We start from the raw sequence: 13,811 nt of genomic DNA, 5'->3' as shown, positions 1-13,811 counted from the left end.
TGTGAGAACATATCAGTCATGTGATGCTGTCCTGTTTGGCCACCACAGAGACCACAGCCATGCTTTTCTATTATAGAAACAGCAGTGAATGGAGTGTACGTAGCTCAGCTGAAGAGGCCTGAATCTGCATGGAAGGCACTAGCTGTGGTCTGAACATGTTTCCCCTCAAACTCATATGTTGAAACCCTAAGCCCAAAAGGAGATGGTATTAGTAGGTGGGGCTTTGGAGAGGTACTTAAATCATGAGGGTGGGGCCCTCAGGTGTGGTATTAGTGACATACTATAAAAGAGACTCCAGATTGATCCCAGCCCCTTCTGCCATGTGACAGGGCCCTTAGCTGTGACCCAGAAGAGGGCCTCCACCAAAAGGGGGCCACATTGGCCCCTTGTTCTAGGACTTCCCAGCCTCCAGAACTGTGAGGGAAAAAAGTCTGTTGTTTGCAAGCCATGGAGCACATGCTATTTTGTTGTAGCAGACTAAACAAACTATGACAGCACCTGTTATAAACTTCTTGGCAGGGAAGGGACCCAGCCTCCTAATCTAACTTCTCTGCAACTCCTATCTCCAGATCAAGGGCAGGAAACTCTCTTTGTAAGGGCTACATGGTGAATATTTTAGGTTTCATGGGCCAGTTATCTCTGTTACCATTACAGCTCTGCTCTTGTAACACAAAAGCAGCTATGGACAATATGAATTATTGAGTATGGCTGTACTTTAGTAAAATATTGTTTTCAAACTGCAGTCTGAATTTGATATAATTTTTAGGTGTCACTACGTATTATTCTTCCTTTGATTTTTTCCAACCATTTTTAAATGTCCATTTTTAAATGTTCAAACAATTCTTAACTTCCAAGATATACAGAAACAAACAGCAGGTTAGCTTTGGCCTGTGGGCTGTATGGTTTGTATACCACTCCTATAGATGTTCCAACTCAGAAACTTGTCTCTAAAATCTGCTTCCTATATGGGTGCTGGTTGAATAGTTAGGAAGTTTGATAAAAATTATCTTCAGTTGATTTTCATTTATATTGTTCTTATAGTACAACACATTATCCCTCCAGGCTGATATTTGGAAACAAAGGAGAAAAAAAGTACTGAAAATTGTTTGCAAACCTCGAGCTGATAATATGTTTAGATGCCTGTTGTTTTCGAGTCTTGCCTGTACCTGAGTGGTCACCTAGTAACACAGTTACCATGGCACCAAAGATTCCCAGGATCTGGAAGTGAGGGAATTTGGGTGAAACTTTCCCATCTGCCCTTCCTTCCGCTCATTCTTTCTGGGAGGAGATTATGGAGAAGGCTTGCTAATCTCCCAGTCAATAATCTTCAAAGGCAAGAAAAGCAACTCACTTATTTCACCCTTAAAATTTAATAACGTGGTATTGTAGTCTTAGAGTTTTGATCTAAGACTTCATCACTTTTGCAGAGGACACAATATCTCATTTCCTAGCACATTATGAAATGCTTTAAATAATTAAAATAAAAGCAGTTTTGCCAAAAAAAAAAAAAAAGGTAACCAAGTTGCATTCCAGTGATTTTATTCCTGGTGTGTTGTTCACTTCTTTATGCTTGATTGAATTTGACCAAGTGCTTCCTGGCTCACTGATACAGTTTGAGCTACTCCCCCATGGATGGTACTGCTCCTCTGGCAGAATAATGTGTTATCCCCTTATATTCCACATCACAAAGCCCCACACCATTCCAGAAGAGGCCAAGAGGAAATTGAGGCTGCAGAGCTAAGGATCTTCTGAGGATGTTTGTTTCCACAGCCAGAAAAGATGGGAATTGTGGGTTCTTTCCCTACGTGGTAATGTACTGGCTGCATCCCCAACATATGGACAGCAACTGTTGGAATTCAAAGAACAATAAATGACATTTGTCCCCAGGGAGATTATAATGTGGGGAAAGCACCGGACTTCAAACTGAAAAGCTAAATAACAGCACAGTGGTTATGTAATCAGAGGTGATGGTTAAGAAAAGTCCCCAACTGGGACCATAGCCATATGCCAAACAGAGCAGATGGTGAAAGTGTCAAGATGAGAAAGGGAATTTGAGGATGTCTCTGGGGTAAATAGGAACTTGGCTTCAGCATTAACATAGACATAGGATTTGAAGGATAAAGAGAAGGAGGGAGCTGGAGCCCAGCAGACTTGGAGTCTGACTTTTAGTTCCACCAGGAGATGGCTTTCTGAGCTCAGGCAAGTGAGTTTTTTTCCAAGGTTCAGTTTTCTCATCTGCAAAATGGTTATCACATTATTGCCATAGCTGATTCCCTGGTAAGTGGACTCAGGGGTGGGGATTTTGTGCAGGAGGTAAGTGTAGGGTGTCCTGGAGGCCAACACCTGTAGGAAGGAGGGCAAAGGAAGCAGACAGTCTTGGTGGAGGTCTCCACTGCTTTGGCAGAGAGCTCTGAAGCTAGACCTGCCCTGCAGGGCTCCACTGGGCAGAGGGGAGAGGGCTAGGCCCATACAACCCAGGTTAACCAAGCACTGGATGTGGGCCACCCTGGAAAGGGACTAAGACAAGGCAATCCCAGGAGGGGCTGACAGCTGAGGGGAGACCCTCAGGGACATCCCCGGCAGCCAGGGAGTGCGTGCAGGGCCTGCTGTGATGAGTCTGTAACTTAATGCATGTAAAATTGATACATAAAAGAGGTTCTTAAAGAAAAATCAAGTATCTGGTACCAATCTCTACAGGGTCAAAAAGATAGCTTTTTATTTCAAAGAATATAAGGAAGGGAACACAAAGAATGTATTATAGGGATACTAATTACATCAGGTGACTGTATTCTTTTTTTATTTTTGAAAACTGTCAAGCCTAAGAAAAGTTGTAAGAATAGCACAATAAACCCCTATATCTGCTTCATCTAGAGTCACCAATTATCATTTTGCCACAATTACATAATTTCTTTATATCTATCTATACATGTAAAGTATTATTCTTATTATTACAGGGTAATTTGAGAATACGTTTCATTCACCATGATTCTTCACTTTTAAATATTTAAAAGTACAGCTCCTAAGAACAAGGACAGTCTTTTATATAATCACAGTAAATGGCTAAATTTAAGAAATTTCACATTGATATATTATTTGATACACCGATCCAGATCCAAATTTTACCAATTGCCCTAATAATGGCTTTTACAGCAGTTTTTTTTTTTTTTTTTCTGATCCAGGATACAAACCAGGATCACAGATTTTCACGCCTTTTTGGTGTTATTTATTGTGGAACAAATCTTCAGTTACTTGTCTTTTATGATACTGACATTTTTGAACAGTACAGTCAGTTTATTTGTCTGATATTTCCTTATAGTTAGATCCAAGTTACTAATTTTTTTTACGGTATCCTGTATAAGTGACTCTATGTCCTGAATTTTTTAAAACTTAATTTTTGGAAGCTGTAGACATATATGAAAGCCATCAGAATAGTATAATTAATCCCAACAGACTCATCAACCAATTCAACAATCAACAGCTCAAGGCAAACCTTGCTTTGTCTCTACTACCATCTATTCTTCTGTGTTGCTTTTAAGAACATACCATCCAGGGCTTCCCTTGTGGCTCAGCTGGTAAAGAACATACCATCCATCAGGGGCTTCCCAGGTGACACACTGGTGGTAAAGAACCCACCTGCCAATGCAGTAGATGTGAGAGATGCAGTTTGATCCCTTTGATCCCTGGGTCAGGAAGATCCCCTGGAGGAGGACATGGAAACCCACTCCAGTATTCTTGCCTGGAGAATCCCATGGACAGAGGAGCCTGGCGGGCTATAGTCCATAGCATTGCAAAGAGTCAGACGGGACTGAAGCAACTCAGATGCATGCATGTACGCACTGTTCATCAGATATTTTCATCTTTAATCTTTCAGTCACATGTGACTTTCAGTAACATCTGAACTGAACTGAACATGTGGCTTTTAACTTACTCTCTGACATCTTCCCTTGGGAGCATTTCAAACTCAGGATGTTCAAACGGAACCCCTGGTTTCCTTAACCAAGTTTGCTTCCTCCACAGCTTTCCCCATCTTCACGTAAGAAAGGTGGGACCTAGGTAAAAATGAACCTTTCTGTGTATGTGACTTCGGGTACCAGGCCTCATCCTGTCCTACGGTGAGAGAGGGAAGTCTGTAGGGAAGTGGGGAGGAACAAGTGATGATGTCGTGCAGTGGGCTCAGTAAGCATTCATACATGCAGTGTCAGGCAAAGGGTAACCCTAGCATAGCAGTCAGGAGGGAAGGCCTGAGCCTGGGGACAACTGCTGGGATTTCTGTCCCTGTTTCTCATTACTAGCTTGTGTCCTTGGACAAGTTACCCAACCTCCTTGTGCCTGAGAATTCTCGTCTGTAAAATGTGATGGTTCCCACCTTGTGGGGTTGCTCTGAGGGTTAGTTGGGGTTACCTGTATATGAAATGCACTTAGGGTACTTTATGGCACAGAGTAAGTGCTCGATAAAAGTTAATGACTTAAAATAGACTCTGGATAGACGTGTGGTTGCTTCCTTCTGAAAATCCCTAAGCAAATATCTGAAGGTGTTGTCATGTGTTAGCCTGCTATGTTATGTTTTATACCTGTGGGCATCTGTGGGCAGAGAAGCTGTCAGTGAAGGCATTTATATAGCACTTTTTTTTTTTTTTTTTTGCATGCACAAAGAAGTGTCAATTCACTGGGGAAATGTCAGGAAGTTGTTGAATATAAAAACCAGCCATTTACCATCCTCCAACACTTAGCTTCCAGTAGAGGCCACTTCTTACTCCTGCTGGGAGACCATCCACAAATGGAATGCCCTGCTGGGTCCTGGGAAGCACTCACTTTGAGCAATTGTTAGGTGATACCACTCAAAGTCATTGCAATATCTGGAGAATCACAAGGAATAAGTGTGGACTTCCTTTCTGGCTGAGTAATCTCAATTGACATTTGAAGAGATGTTGCTATTCATACGTAGATGTACGTATGCATGTATAGACGGGTGGATGGATAGATGGATGGGTGGATGGTTAGATGGAGGGATGGGTGGATAGATGGAGGGATGGGTGGGTGGCTGGCTGGCTGGGCGGGTAAATAAATGGGCCTCTATGGCTTTGTGGACCTCCTGAAATCTCTGCCTTCAGGATAGGAGTTTCTGGCTTTCTGTTAAGCTTTCTTCACAATCATCTCCTGCATTCAGTTCCACACCTGGCTCCAGGCTTCCACTGGAGACCAAAGAGGAGGACCTAGGGAGTGACGGTGAGTCACCTTTCAGCAGTGAGTAAGTGACGCTATTGCCGAGGGACAGATCCTATAACTCACACAGCCGAGGCAGTGGGTCACGCAAGGAGGCCTTGTTCAATCTGAGTAACTGGTTCTTTTGGCCTTTATATATCAGGTGATCTCACGGTGCCCCTTGGCTTTGCTACTTAAAGTGTGGCCAGCAGACCTGCAGCATGGGCATCACCAGGAAGCTTGTGAGAAATGCAGAATCAGAATCTGCATTTTAATAAGCTCTCTGGAGAATCATGTACATATTAAAATTTGAGAAGTACCTATTCAGGAGGATTGACCCTGGGAGAAGTTTACTGGCAGAATATGAGTTGGGTTCAATAAAAGCTAAGTATCATATAAAAATATATTTACATATGTATGCTTTTAGAGCCTCGATTTTTAGACTTTTTTGTTTACTTATTTTCTATTTATTTTATTAAGGAAGAGGTCATTTATATCTATTAATAGTAAAACTCACCCTATTTAGAGTATGGATCTATGAGATTTGACAAATGCATCACTTTTTTATTTGCATACAATAAAATCTACTTTTTCAATTATACAGTTCTGTCAATTTTGATAAGTACGTATAGTTACATAAACATCAACACCATCAAGACTGAAAGATGGTTTTCTCACTTCTAAAACTTCCCTTGTGTTCTTCCTTTGTGTCTGTCTCTCCTGTTAACCTGCCCCTGGGAACCACATATCTGTTTTTTGTGCTCATGGTGTTGCCTTTTGCGGATATCACATAAGTGGATGCATCACAGACCCCACGCCTAACTGGGTGGTAGCTGTGGATATGGGTGCAGATCACTGAAGAGTCATGTTTTAGACCTTTATAGTTCTGAATCCCTTCATGCCCACAGAATTGTCACAAAGAGACCCAGGTTTGGGGTTAAGTTTCAGGCTGCTCAGCAGTTGTCCCTAAGGTTTCTGGACCCACGAAGCCTAGCGTTAGAGACTCAGTACCTGAGAAATTCTGAGACTGAACTTCGCTCTGAGGAACCTGTCAGGAGCTTGTGTTAGTGCCTGTGGACAACATGCATAGGAGTGGCCTCCATCGTCTTACTCAGGGAAACCACGTTTTAGGGCTGGAATCTACCTTGCAAAGCCCAGCCTGAGAAGGAGAAGCCATGGAGAACACCTGAAGGTCTAGGGAGCTTCTGAGCCTGTTTCTCCCACTGGATGCTGATGCCCTGAAAAACATCTGGACCTGGAGGGGTAGGAGCCCTTTGTGGTGACCACAACCCTGAATCACCTCTGCAATGCCAGTTCATGCAAAGGCCACGGGAAAACAAACCACTGTCTGCATGACACAGATATCAGGCTTCTTGATGTTGTCCTAGAGCTCATGGATGCTCTGGTCAATTTCTTTTTCTTTTTTTTTTTAGGCATCCCCACCCATCTGTTTCATTTTGTATAGTCTCTATGGCTTTGACTTCAATTTAATCTTTTCTACTACAATGACTAAACTACTGTTAAACTGCTATTAATCCTATCCAGTGTATTTTTTAATCTCAGACATTGTACTTTTCATCTCTAGAAGTTTAATTTGGGTCTTTTTGAAAAATATGTTCCATGTATCTGATTAACATGTTTACTAGTCCCTCTATTTGAACAAGTAGATTAGAATTGTAATAACTATTTTAATGTCTATGTCTACTAATTTTAACATTAGTATCATTTCTGGGTTGGTTTTGATGGATTTATTTCTCTCTTTACTATAGACCACATTTTTCTGCTTCTCAGTCTGCCTGGTAATCTTTTACTGAATGTCAGGCATTGTGAATTTTTCCTCGTTGGGTCCTGGGTGTTTCTGTGTTTCAGTAAATAGCTTAACCTTTGTTTTAGGATTCACTTAAGCTGCTTAGAAACAGTTTGATTCAGCTTTGTTATGTGGGACCAGAGCAGCAATTAAACTGTCCCTGATTATTGCCCATGAGTGAGGAAAGACCCTTCTGTGTGCTCCACCCAGGGGCCAGTGGATTATCAGGTTGGCTTGGCAGGTATGAAGATACCCTGGCCTGGTCCTGTGTGAGTTCCAAGCACCATTCTCTCTAACTCACCCTATTCTTTCCTTCCCCTCAGTAATTTCCTCACGTACATGCAGTTACTGAACTGAGCCACATCATTAGTTTCCGTGTGGTTATACAGAGGCTTGCTTGTTTTAAATTTTTAGAAGCCGCTTTTTTTAACTTTTGTTTCTTGATTATGTAAAGTGTTTCCATGAGTCCAAAATCAAATTCATAAAAAGACATATTTAACAAAGACTAATCTCTATCCTGATGCCTTACCCTAATGGCCTCCTTTTTCAAAAGGGCATAATTTTTAAATTTTGATGGCTTACTCTTTCTTTTTTAAAAAATTTGTTTATATTTAACTGGAGGATAATTGCTTTACAATGTTGTGTTGGTTTCTGCCATACGTCAGCATGTATCAGCAGTATGTCCCCACCCTCTGTAGACTCCTTCCCACCCCTCTAGGTTGTCACAGAGCACTGGGTTGAGCTCCCTGCATCATACAGCAAGTTCCTACTGGCTGTTTCACATATGGTAATATACATGTTTCAATGCTCCTCTCTCCATTTGCCCCACCCTCTTTTCTCCACTGTGTCTACAAGTCTGTTCTCTATGTCTGTGTCTCCATTGCTCTCCTGCATTTAGGTTCATCAGCACCATTTTTCTAGATTCCATATATATGTTAATATACGATATTTGTTTTTCTTTTTCTGATTTACTTCATTCTGTATGACATGCTCTAGGTTCATCTACCTCACCTAGTACTGACTCAAATTTCTTCCTTTTATGGCTGATTAATATTCCATTGTATATGTATACCACAACTTCTTTATCCATTCATCTGTTGATGGACATCTAGCTTGCTTCCATATCTTAGCTATTGTAAATAGTACTGCAGTAAACATTGCACTCATCTCGCACGCTAGCAAAGTGATGCTCAAAATTCTCCAAGCCAGGCTTCAACAATACATGAACTGTGAACTTCCAGATGTTCAAGCTGGATTTAGAAAAGACAGAGGAAGCAGAGGTCAAATTTCCAACATCTGGTGGATCATTGAAAAAGCAAGAGAGTTCCAGAAAACCATCTATTTCTACTTTATTGACTACACCAAAGACTTTGACTGTGTGGATCACAACAAACTGTGGAAAATTCTGAAAGAGATGGGAATACCAGACCACCTGACCTGCCTCCTGAGAAATCTGTATGCAGGTCAGGAAGCAACAGTTAGAACTGGACATGGAACAACAGACTGGTTCCAAATCGGGGAAGGAGTACATCAAGGCTGTATATTGTCACCCTGCTTATTTAACTTATATGCAGAGGACATCATGTGAAATGCCAGGTTGAATGAAACACAAACTGGAATCAAGATTGCCAGGAGAAATAGCAATAACCTCAGATATGCAGATGACACCACCCTTATGGTAGAAAGTGAAGAGGAACTAAAGAGCCTCTTGATGAAAGTGAAAGAGGAGAGTGGAAAAGTTAGCTTAAAACTCAACATTCAAAAGATGAAGATCATGGCATCTGGTCCCATCACTTCATGGCAAATAGATGGGGAAACAATGGAAACAGTGAGAGACTTTATTTTTTGGGGCTCCAAAATCACTGCAGATGGTGACTGCAGCCATAAATTTAAAAGATGCTTACTCCTTGGAAGAAAAGTTATGACCAACCCAGCAGCATATTACAAAGCAGAGATATTACTTTGCTAACAAAGGTCCATCTAATCAGAGCTATGGTTTTTCCAGTAGTCATGTATGGATGTGAGAGTTGGACTATAAAGAAAGCTGAGCACCGAAGAATTGATGCTTTTGAACTATGGTGTTGAAGAAGACTCTTGAGAGTCTCTTGGACTGCAAGGAGATTCAACCAGTCCCTCCTAAAGTAGGTCAGTCCTGGGTGTTCATTGGAAGGACTGATGTTGAAGCTGAAGCTCCAATACTTTGGCCAACTGATGTGAAGAACTGACTCATTGGAAAAGACCCTGATGCTGGGAAAGATTGAAGGTGGGAGGAGAAGGGGACGACAGAGGATGAGATGATTGGATGACATCACTGACTCGATGGACATGAGTTTAAGTAAGCTCTGGGAGTTGGTGATGGACAGGGAGTCCTGGTGTGCTGCAGTCCATGGGGTTGCAAAGAGGCAGACACGACTGAGTGACTGAGCTGAACTGAACTGAGTGGATGTTGGGGTACATGTGTCTTTTAGAACTGTGGTTTTTCTCAGGGTATATGTCCAGTAATGGGATTGCTCGGTCATATGGTAGTTTTATTCCTATTTTTTTGATAAATCTACATACTGTTCTCCATAGTGGATGCATTAATTTACATTGCCGCCAACTGCAAAAAGGTTCCATTTTCTCCACATTCTCTCTAGAATTTATTGTTTGTAGATTTTTTGATGATGGCTATTCTGACCTGTGTGAGATCAAAACCTCATTGTGATTTTGATTTGCATTTCTTTAATGATAAGTGATGTTGAACATTTTTTCATGTGTTTTTTAGCCATGTGTATGTCTTCTTTGGAGAAACATCTATTTAGGTCTTCTGCCCATTTTTTTTTTTTTTTTTGAGTTTGTTTTTCTGATATTGAGCTGCACGAGTTGCTTGTATATATTTTGGAGATTAATCCTTTGTCATTGCTTCATTTGCCATTATTTTTTCCCATTCTGAGGGTTGTCTTTTCATCTTATTTATGGTTTCCTTTGCTATGCAAAAGCTTTTAAGTTTAATTAGGTCCCATTTGTTTATTTTTGTTTTTATTTCCATTCACTCTTTCATGTTTTAATTATATTCAAATATTTATATTCTGAAGAAATTGGTAGCACATTATACACACTTTTGTTGGTTTCACTTAGACGTGTATCCTGGCAATTGCTCTGTGGTCGTGTATAGCAATATACTTCATTCTTTTTCATAGCTTACAGTGTTTCCTTGGTGTGAATGGACTGCTGCCCATGTACCAATGAGTTCCCAAAACTTTGTTGTTACAAATAATTATATAATGAGTAACCTGTGCATTCAGCTTTTTTGTTTGTTTCCTTTTTTATCTTTGAGAGAGATTTCTGTAAGTGGTATTGCCTGGTCAAAAGAAAGATGCATAATATTATTTTGGTGGACATTTGCAAATGTAACTTTCATTCCTACCAGTAATGTATGAGAGTGCCTTTTCTGCAGTTTCCCCCACTTAATAATTATCAAACTTTTCTATTTTATATTACCTTTCTTTGTCTATCTTTTTTTGTAAATGTAGTCTTTCACTGTGGGGTCTAGTTTACTTGCTTTTGGTATATTCTTGGAATTTAGGAAGCTGAGTTTTCATGTCTCTCAGCAAACACACTTGAGAGTCGTACACGAAATGTCTCAAAGTCTAGCTTTGGAGTAGAAGGGAAGAAGCCATGTTTGGCCTCAGGTTTCAACTAAGATTTCCAACACAGTTTATCAGAAACACTGCTTATTGCGAGTAAAATAGTGTAGTCACATACAGAAAAAAGTAATGCGTGTTTTTGTTTTGTTTTTTGCATTTAGCAAGTGATTTTTGTGTGATTTATTTTAATGAGGTGAAGGGATTCATTGAGCTGTAAGTCTCTAACGTATAGGAGAAATCACCTCTCCAGGACACTGACTTCGGTGTTGTGAGATGGAGTTAGTGATGTGGTGTCACGCTCGCATGGGCACTGCTTCTCCTCTAAGGAGGCATTTAGCATGCAGTCCTTACTGAGGAATAGGAAAAGAAAGGTGGTCCTCAGGGAGCTTCCCCATGCCCTGGTGTGTGGGTTGCTCCTATGGCTTATCTGTGTGTGCCCTGAAAAGTGCATGCCCTTCCGATGCTCAAAACCAGCTTGTGTGTTTGTGTGTGTCACAGAGGCCTGTCCAGGCCAGATGGCACTAGCTGGTGTGTCAGCTGCTATGGTTGCAGAGCCTTCCTTGAGAGCCTTGGGGCTGTGAAAAGTTTCCTGGCAGTTTCATTGCTGAACGCTCATGTCAGCTGTTTGGAAAGATCTTATTAAGGTCAGAGCACAGACCTGGTGGAGTGCTGTGATGAGGGCTGAAGTCAACTCTTAAGCGATTGTAGAAGGCACAGGGAGATTCTGTAAGTAACACTAAGGTCAAACAAAATAATGGGTTCTGTCGTGGGTAGCTTCTCAGAAGTTCTTAAAATTTTTCTTTCACTTTCAATCACAGTTTAACTTTGATCTGAGGAAGGTCAAACTGAAGATGAGAAGCCTACAAGCTTCATTGTTCTTCTCATTAACCTTATATATAGTTCATGGCACAGTACCAATCGCAAAAATGATGTTGGAGCGTTAAGCTAGCTAAAAGTGTTTCCAAGATGGAGTGGTATGAGGTTTGTAATATCCTCATCTCAGGTTCTGAACTATACCAAAGTTATAGTGATGTTTATGTGGAGGGAAGCTTGCTTCCTCTGTGCCAGGGAGTGAAGACCCCATTATGTGCAGGTCTTACCACGTATCTGTAAGGGGGGCAAGACTCTCCATCTTGTAAGAAAGAGGTTAAGAAATGTTCCTACTGTCATACAGCTAGTAAATGCAAAGCTACGTTTCCAATAGATGCCTAATTAATTCTAAAACCAGTGCTGGTTTCACCATTACTATTCAACATAGTTTTGGAAGTTTTGGCCACAGCAATCAGAGCAGAAAAAGAAATAAAAGGAATCCAAATTGGAAAAGAAGAAGTAAAACTCACCGTTTGCAGATGACATGATCCTCTGCATAGAAAACCCTAAAGACTCTACCAGAAAATTACTAGAACTAATCAATGATTATAGTAAAGTTGCAGGATATAAAATCAACACACAGAAATCCCTTGCATTCCTATACACTAATAATGAGAAAACAGAAAGAGAAATTAAGGAAACAATTCCATTCACCATTGCAACGAAAAGAATAAAATACTTAGGAATATATCTACCTAAAGAAACTAAAGACCTATATATAGAGAACTATAAAACACTGGTGAAAGAAATCAAAGAGGACACTAATAGATGGAGAAATATACCATGTTCATGGATTGGAAGAATCAATATAGTGAAAATGAGTATACTACCCAAAGCAATTTATAGATTCAGTGCAATCCCTATCAAGCTACCAACGGTATTCTTCACAGAGCTAGAACAAATAATTTCACAATTTGTATGGAAATACAAAAAACCCTCGAATAGCCAAAGCTATCTCGAGAAAGAAGAATGGAACTGGAGGAATCAACCTACTTGACCTCAGGCTCTACTACAAAGCCACAGTCATCAAGACGGTATGGTACTGGCACAAAGACAGAAATATATATCAATGGAACAGAATAGAAAGCCCAGAGATAAATCCATGCACATATGGACACCTTATCTTTGACAAAGGAGGCAAGAATATACAATGGATTAAAGACAATCTCTTTAACAAATGGTGCTGGGAAAACTGGTCAACCACTTGTAAAAGAATGAAACTAGAGCACTTTCTAACACCATACACAAAAATAAACTCAAAATGGATTAAAGATCTAAACATAAGACCAGAAACTATAAAACTCCTAGAGAAGAACATAGGCAAAACACTCTCCGACATACATCACAGCAGGATCCTCTATGACCCACCTCCCAGAATATTGGAAATAAAAGCAAAAATAAACAAATGGGACCTAATTAAACTTAAAAACTTCTGCACAACAAAGGAAACTATAAGCAAGGTGAAAAGACAGCCTTCAGAATGGGAGAAAATAATAGCAAAAGAAGCAACGGACAAACAACTAATCTCAAAAATATACAAGCAACTCCTACAGCTCAATTCCAGAAAAATAAATGACCCAATCAAAAAATGGGCCAAAGAACTAAATAGACACTTCTCCAAAGAAGACATACAAATGGCTAACAAACACATGAAAAGATGCTCAACACACTCATTATCAGAGAAATGCAAATCAAAACCACTATGATGTACCATTTCATGCCAGTCAGAATGGCTGCGATCCAAAAGTCTACAAGCAATAAATGCTGGAGAGGGTGTGGAGAAAAGGGAACCCTCTTACACTGTTGGTGTGAATGCAAACTAGTACAGCCACTATGGAGAACAGTGTGGAGATTCCTTAAAAAACTGGAAATAGAACTGCCTTATGATCCAGCAATCCCACTGCTGGGCATACACACTGAAGAAACCAGAAGGGAAAGAGACACGTGTACCCCAATGTTCATCACAGCACTGTTTATAATAGCCAGGACATGGAAGCAACCTAGATGTGCATCAGCAGATGAATGGATAAGACAGCTGTGGTACATATTCACAATGGAGTATTACTCAGCCATTAAAAAGAATACATTTGAATCAGTTCTAATGAGGTGGATGAAACTGGAGCCTATTATACAGAGTGAAGTAAGCCAGAAAGAAAAACACCAATACAGTATACTAATGCATATATATGGAATTTAGAAAGATGGTAACAATAATCCTGTATACGAGACAGCAAAAGAGACACTGATGTATAGAACAGTCTTTTGGACTCTGTGGGAGAGGGAGAGGGTGGGATGATTTGGGAGAA

General features: G+C 40.4%; 1 protein-coding gene across 15 annotated transcripts in view; it reads left to right on the top strand.

Annotated features, from left to right (window-relative positions):
* The window catches only part of NEK11 (NIMA related kinase 11), a 274,120-nt gene that overhangs the window by 222,677 nt on the left and 37,632 nt on the right, over positions 1–13,811 (top strand). The window contains exon 18 of one of the 15 annotated variants that reach the window (XM_070794928.1): positions 77–4,983. The exons of 13 other annotated variants lie outside the window; for them this stretch is intronic. Coding sequence is in view for 1 of the 2 variants with exons in the window: in XM_070794946.1 (XP_070651047.1) it covers positions 77–122 (46 nt within the window). In the remaining variant the exon portion in view is untranslated. Of the gene's footprint in view, positions 1–76; positions 4,984–13,811 lie in introns of those variants that run through there. One more of the 15 variants, XM_070794946.1, reaches the window with a different exon arrangement.

Source organism: Bos indicus, chromosome 1 (assembly GCF_029378745.1).
Source record: "Bos indicus isolate NIAB-ARS_2022 breed Sahiwal x Tharparkar chromosome 1, NIAB-ARS_B.indTharparkar_mat_pri_1.0, whole genome shotgun sequence".
Taxonomy (NCBI): Eukaryota; Metazoa; Chordata; class Mammalia; order Artiodactyla; family Bovidae; genus Bos; species Bos indicus.
The sequence above is the reverse complement of the archived record's forward strand: the minus strand, read 5'-3'. Positions and strand labels throughout refer to the sequence as shown.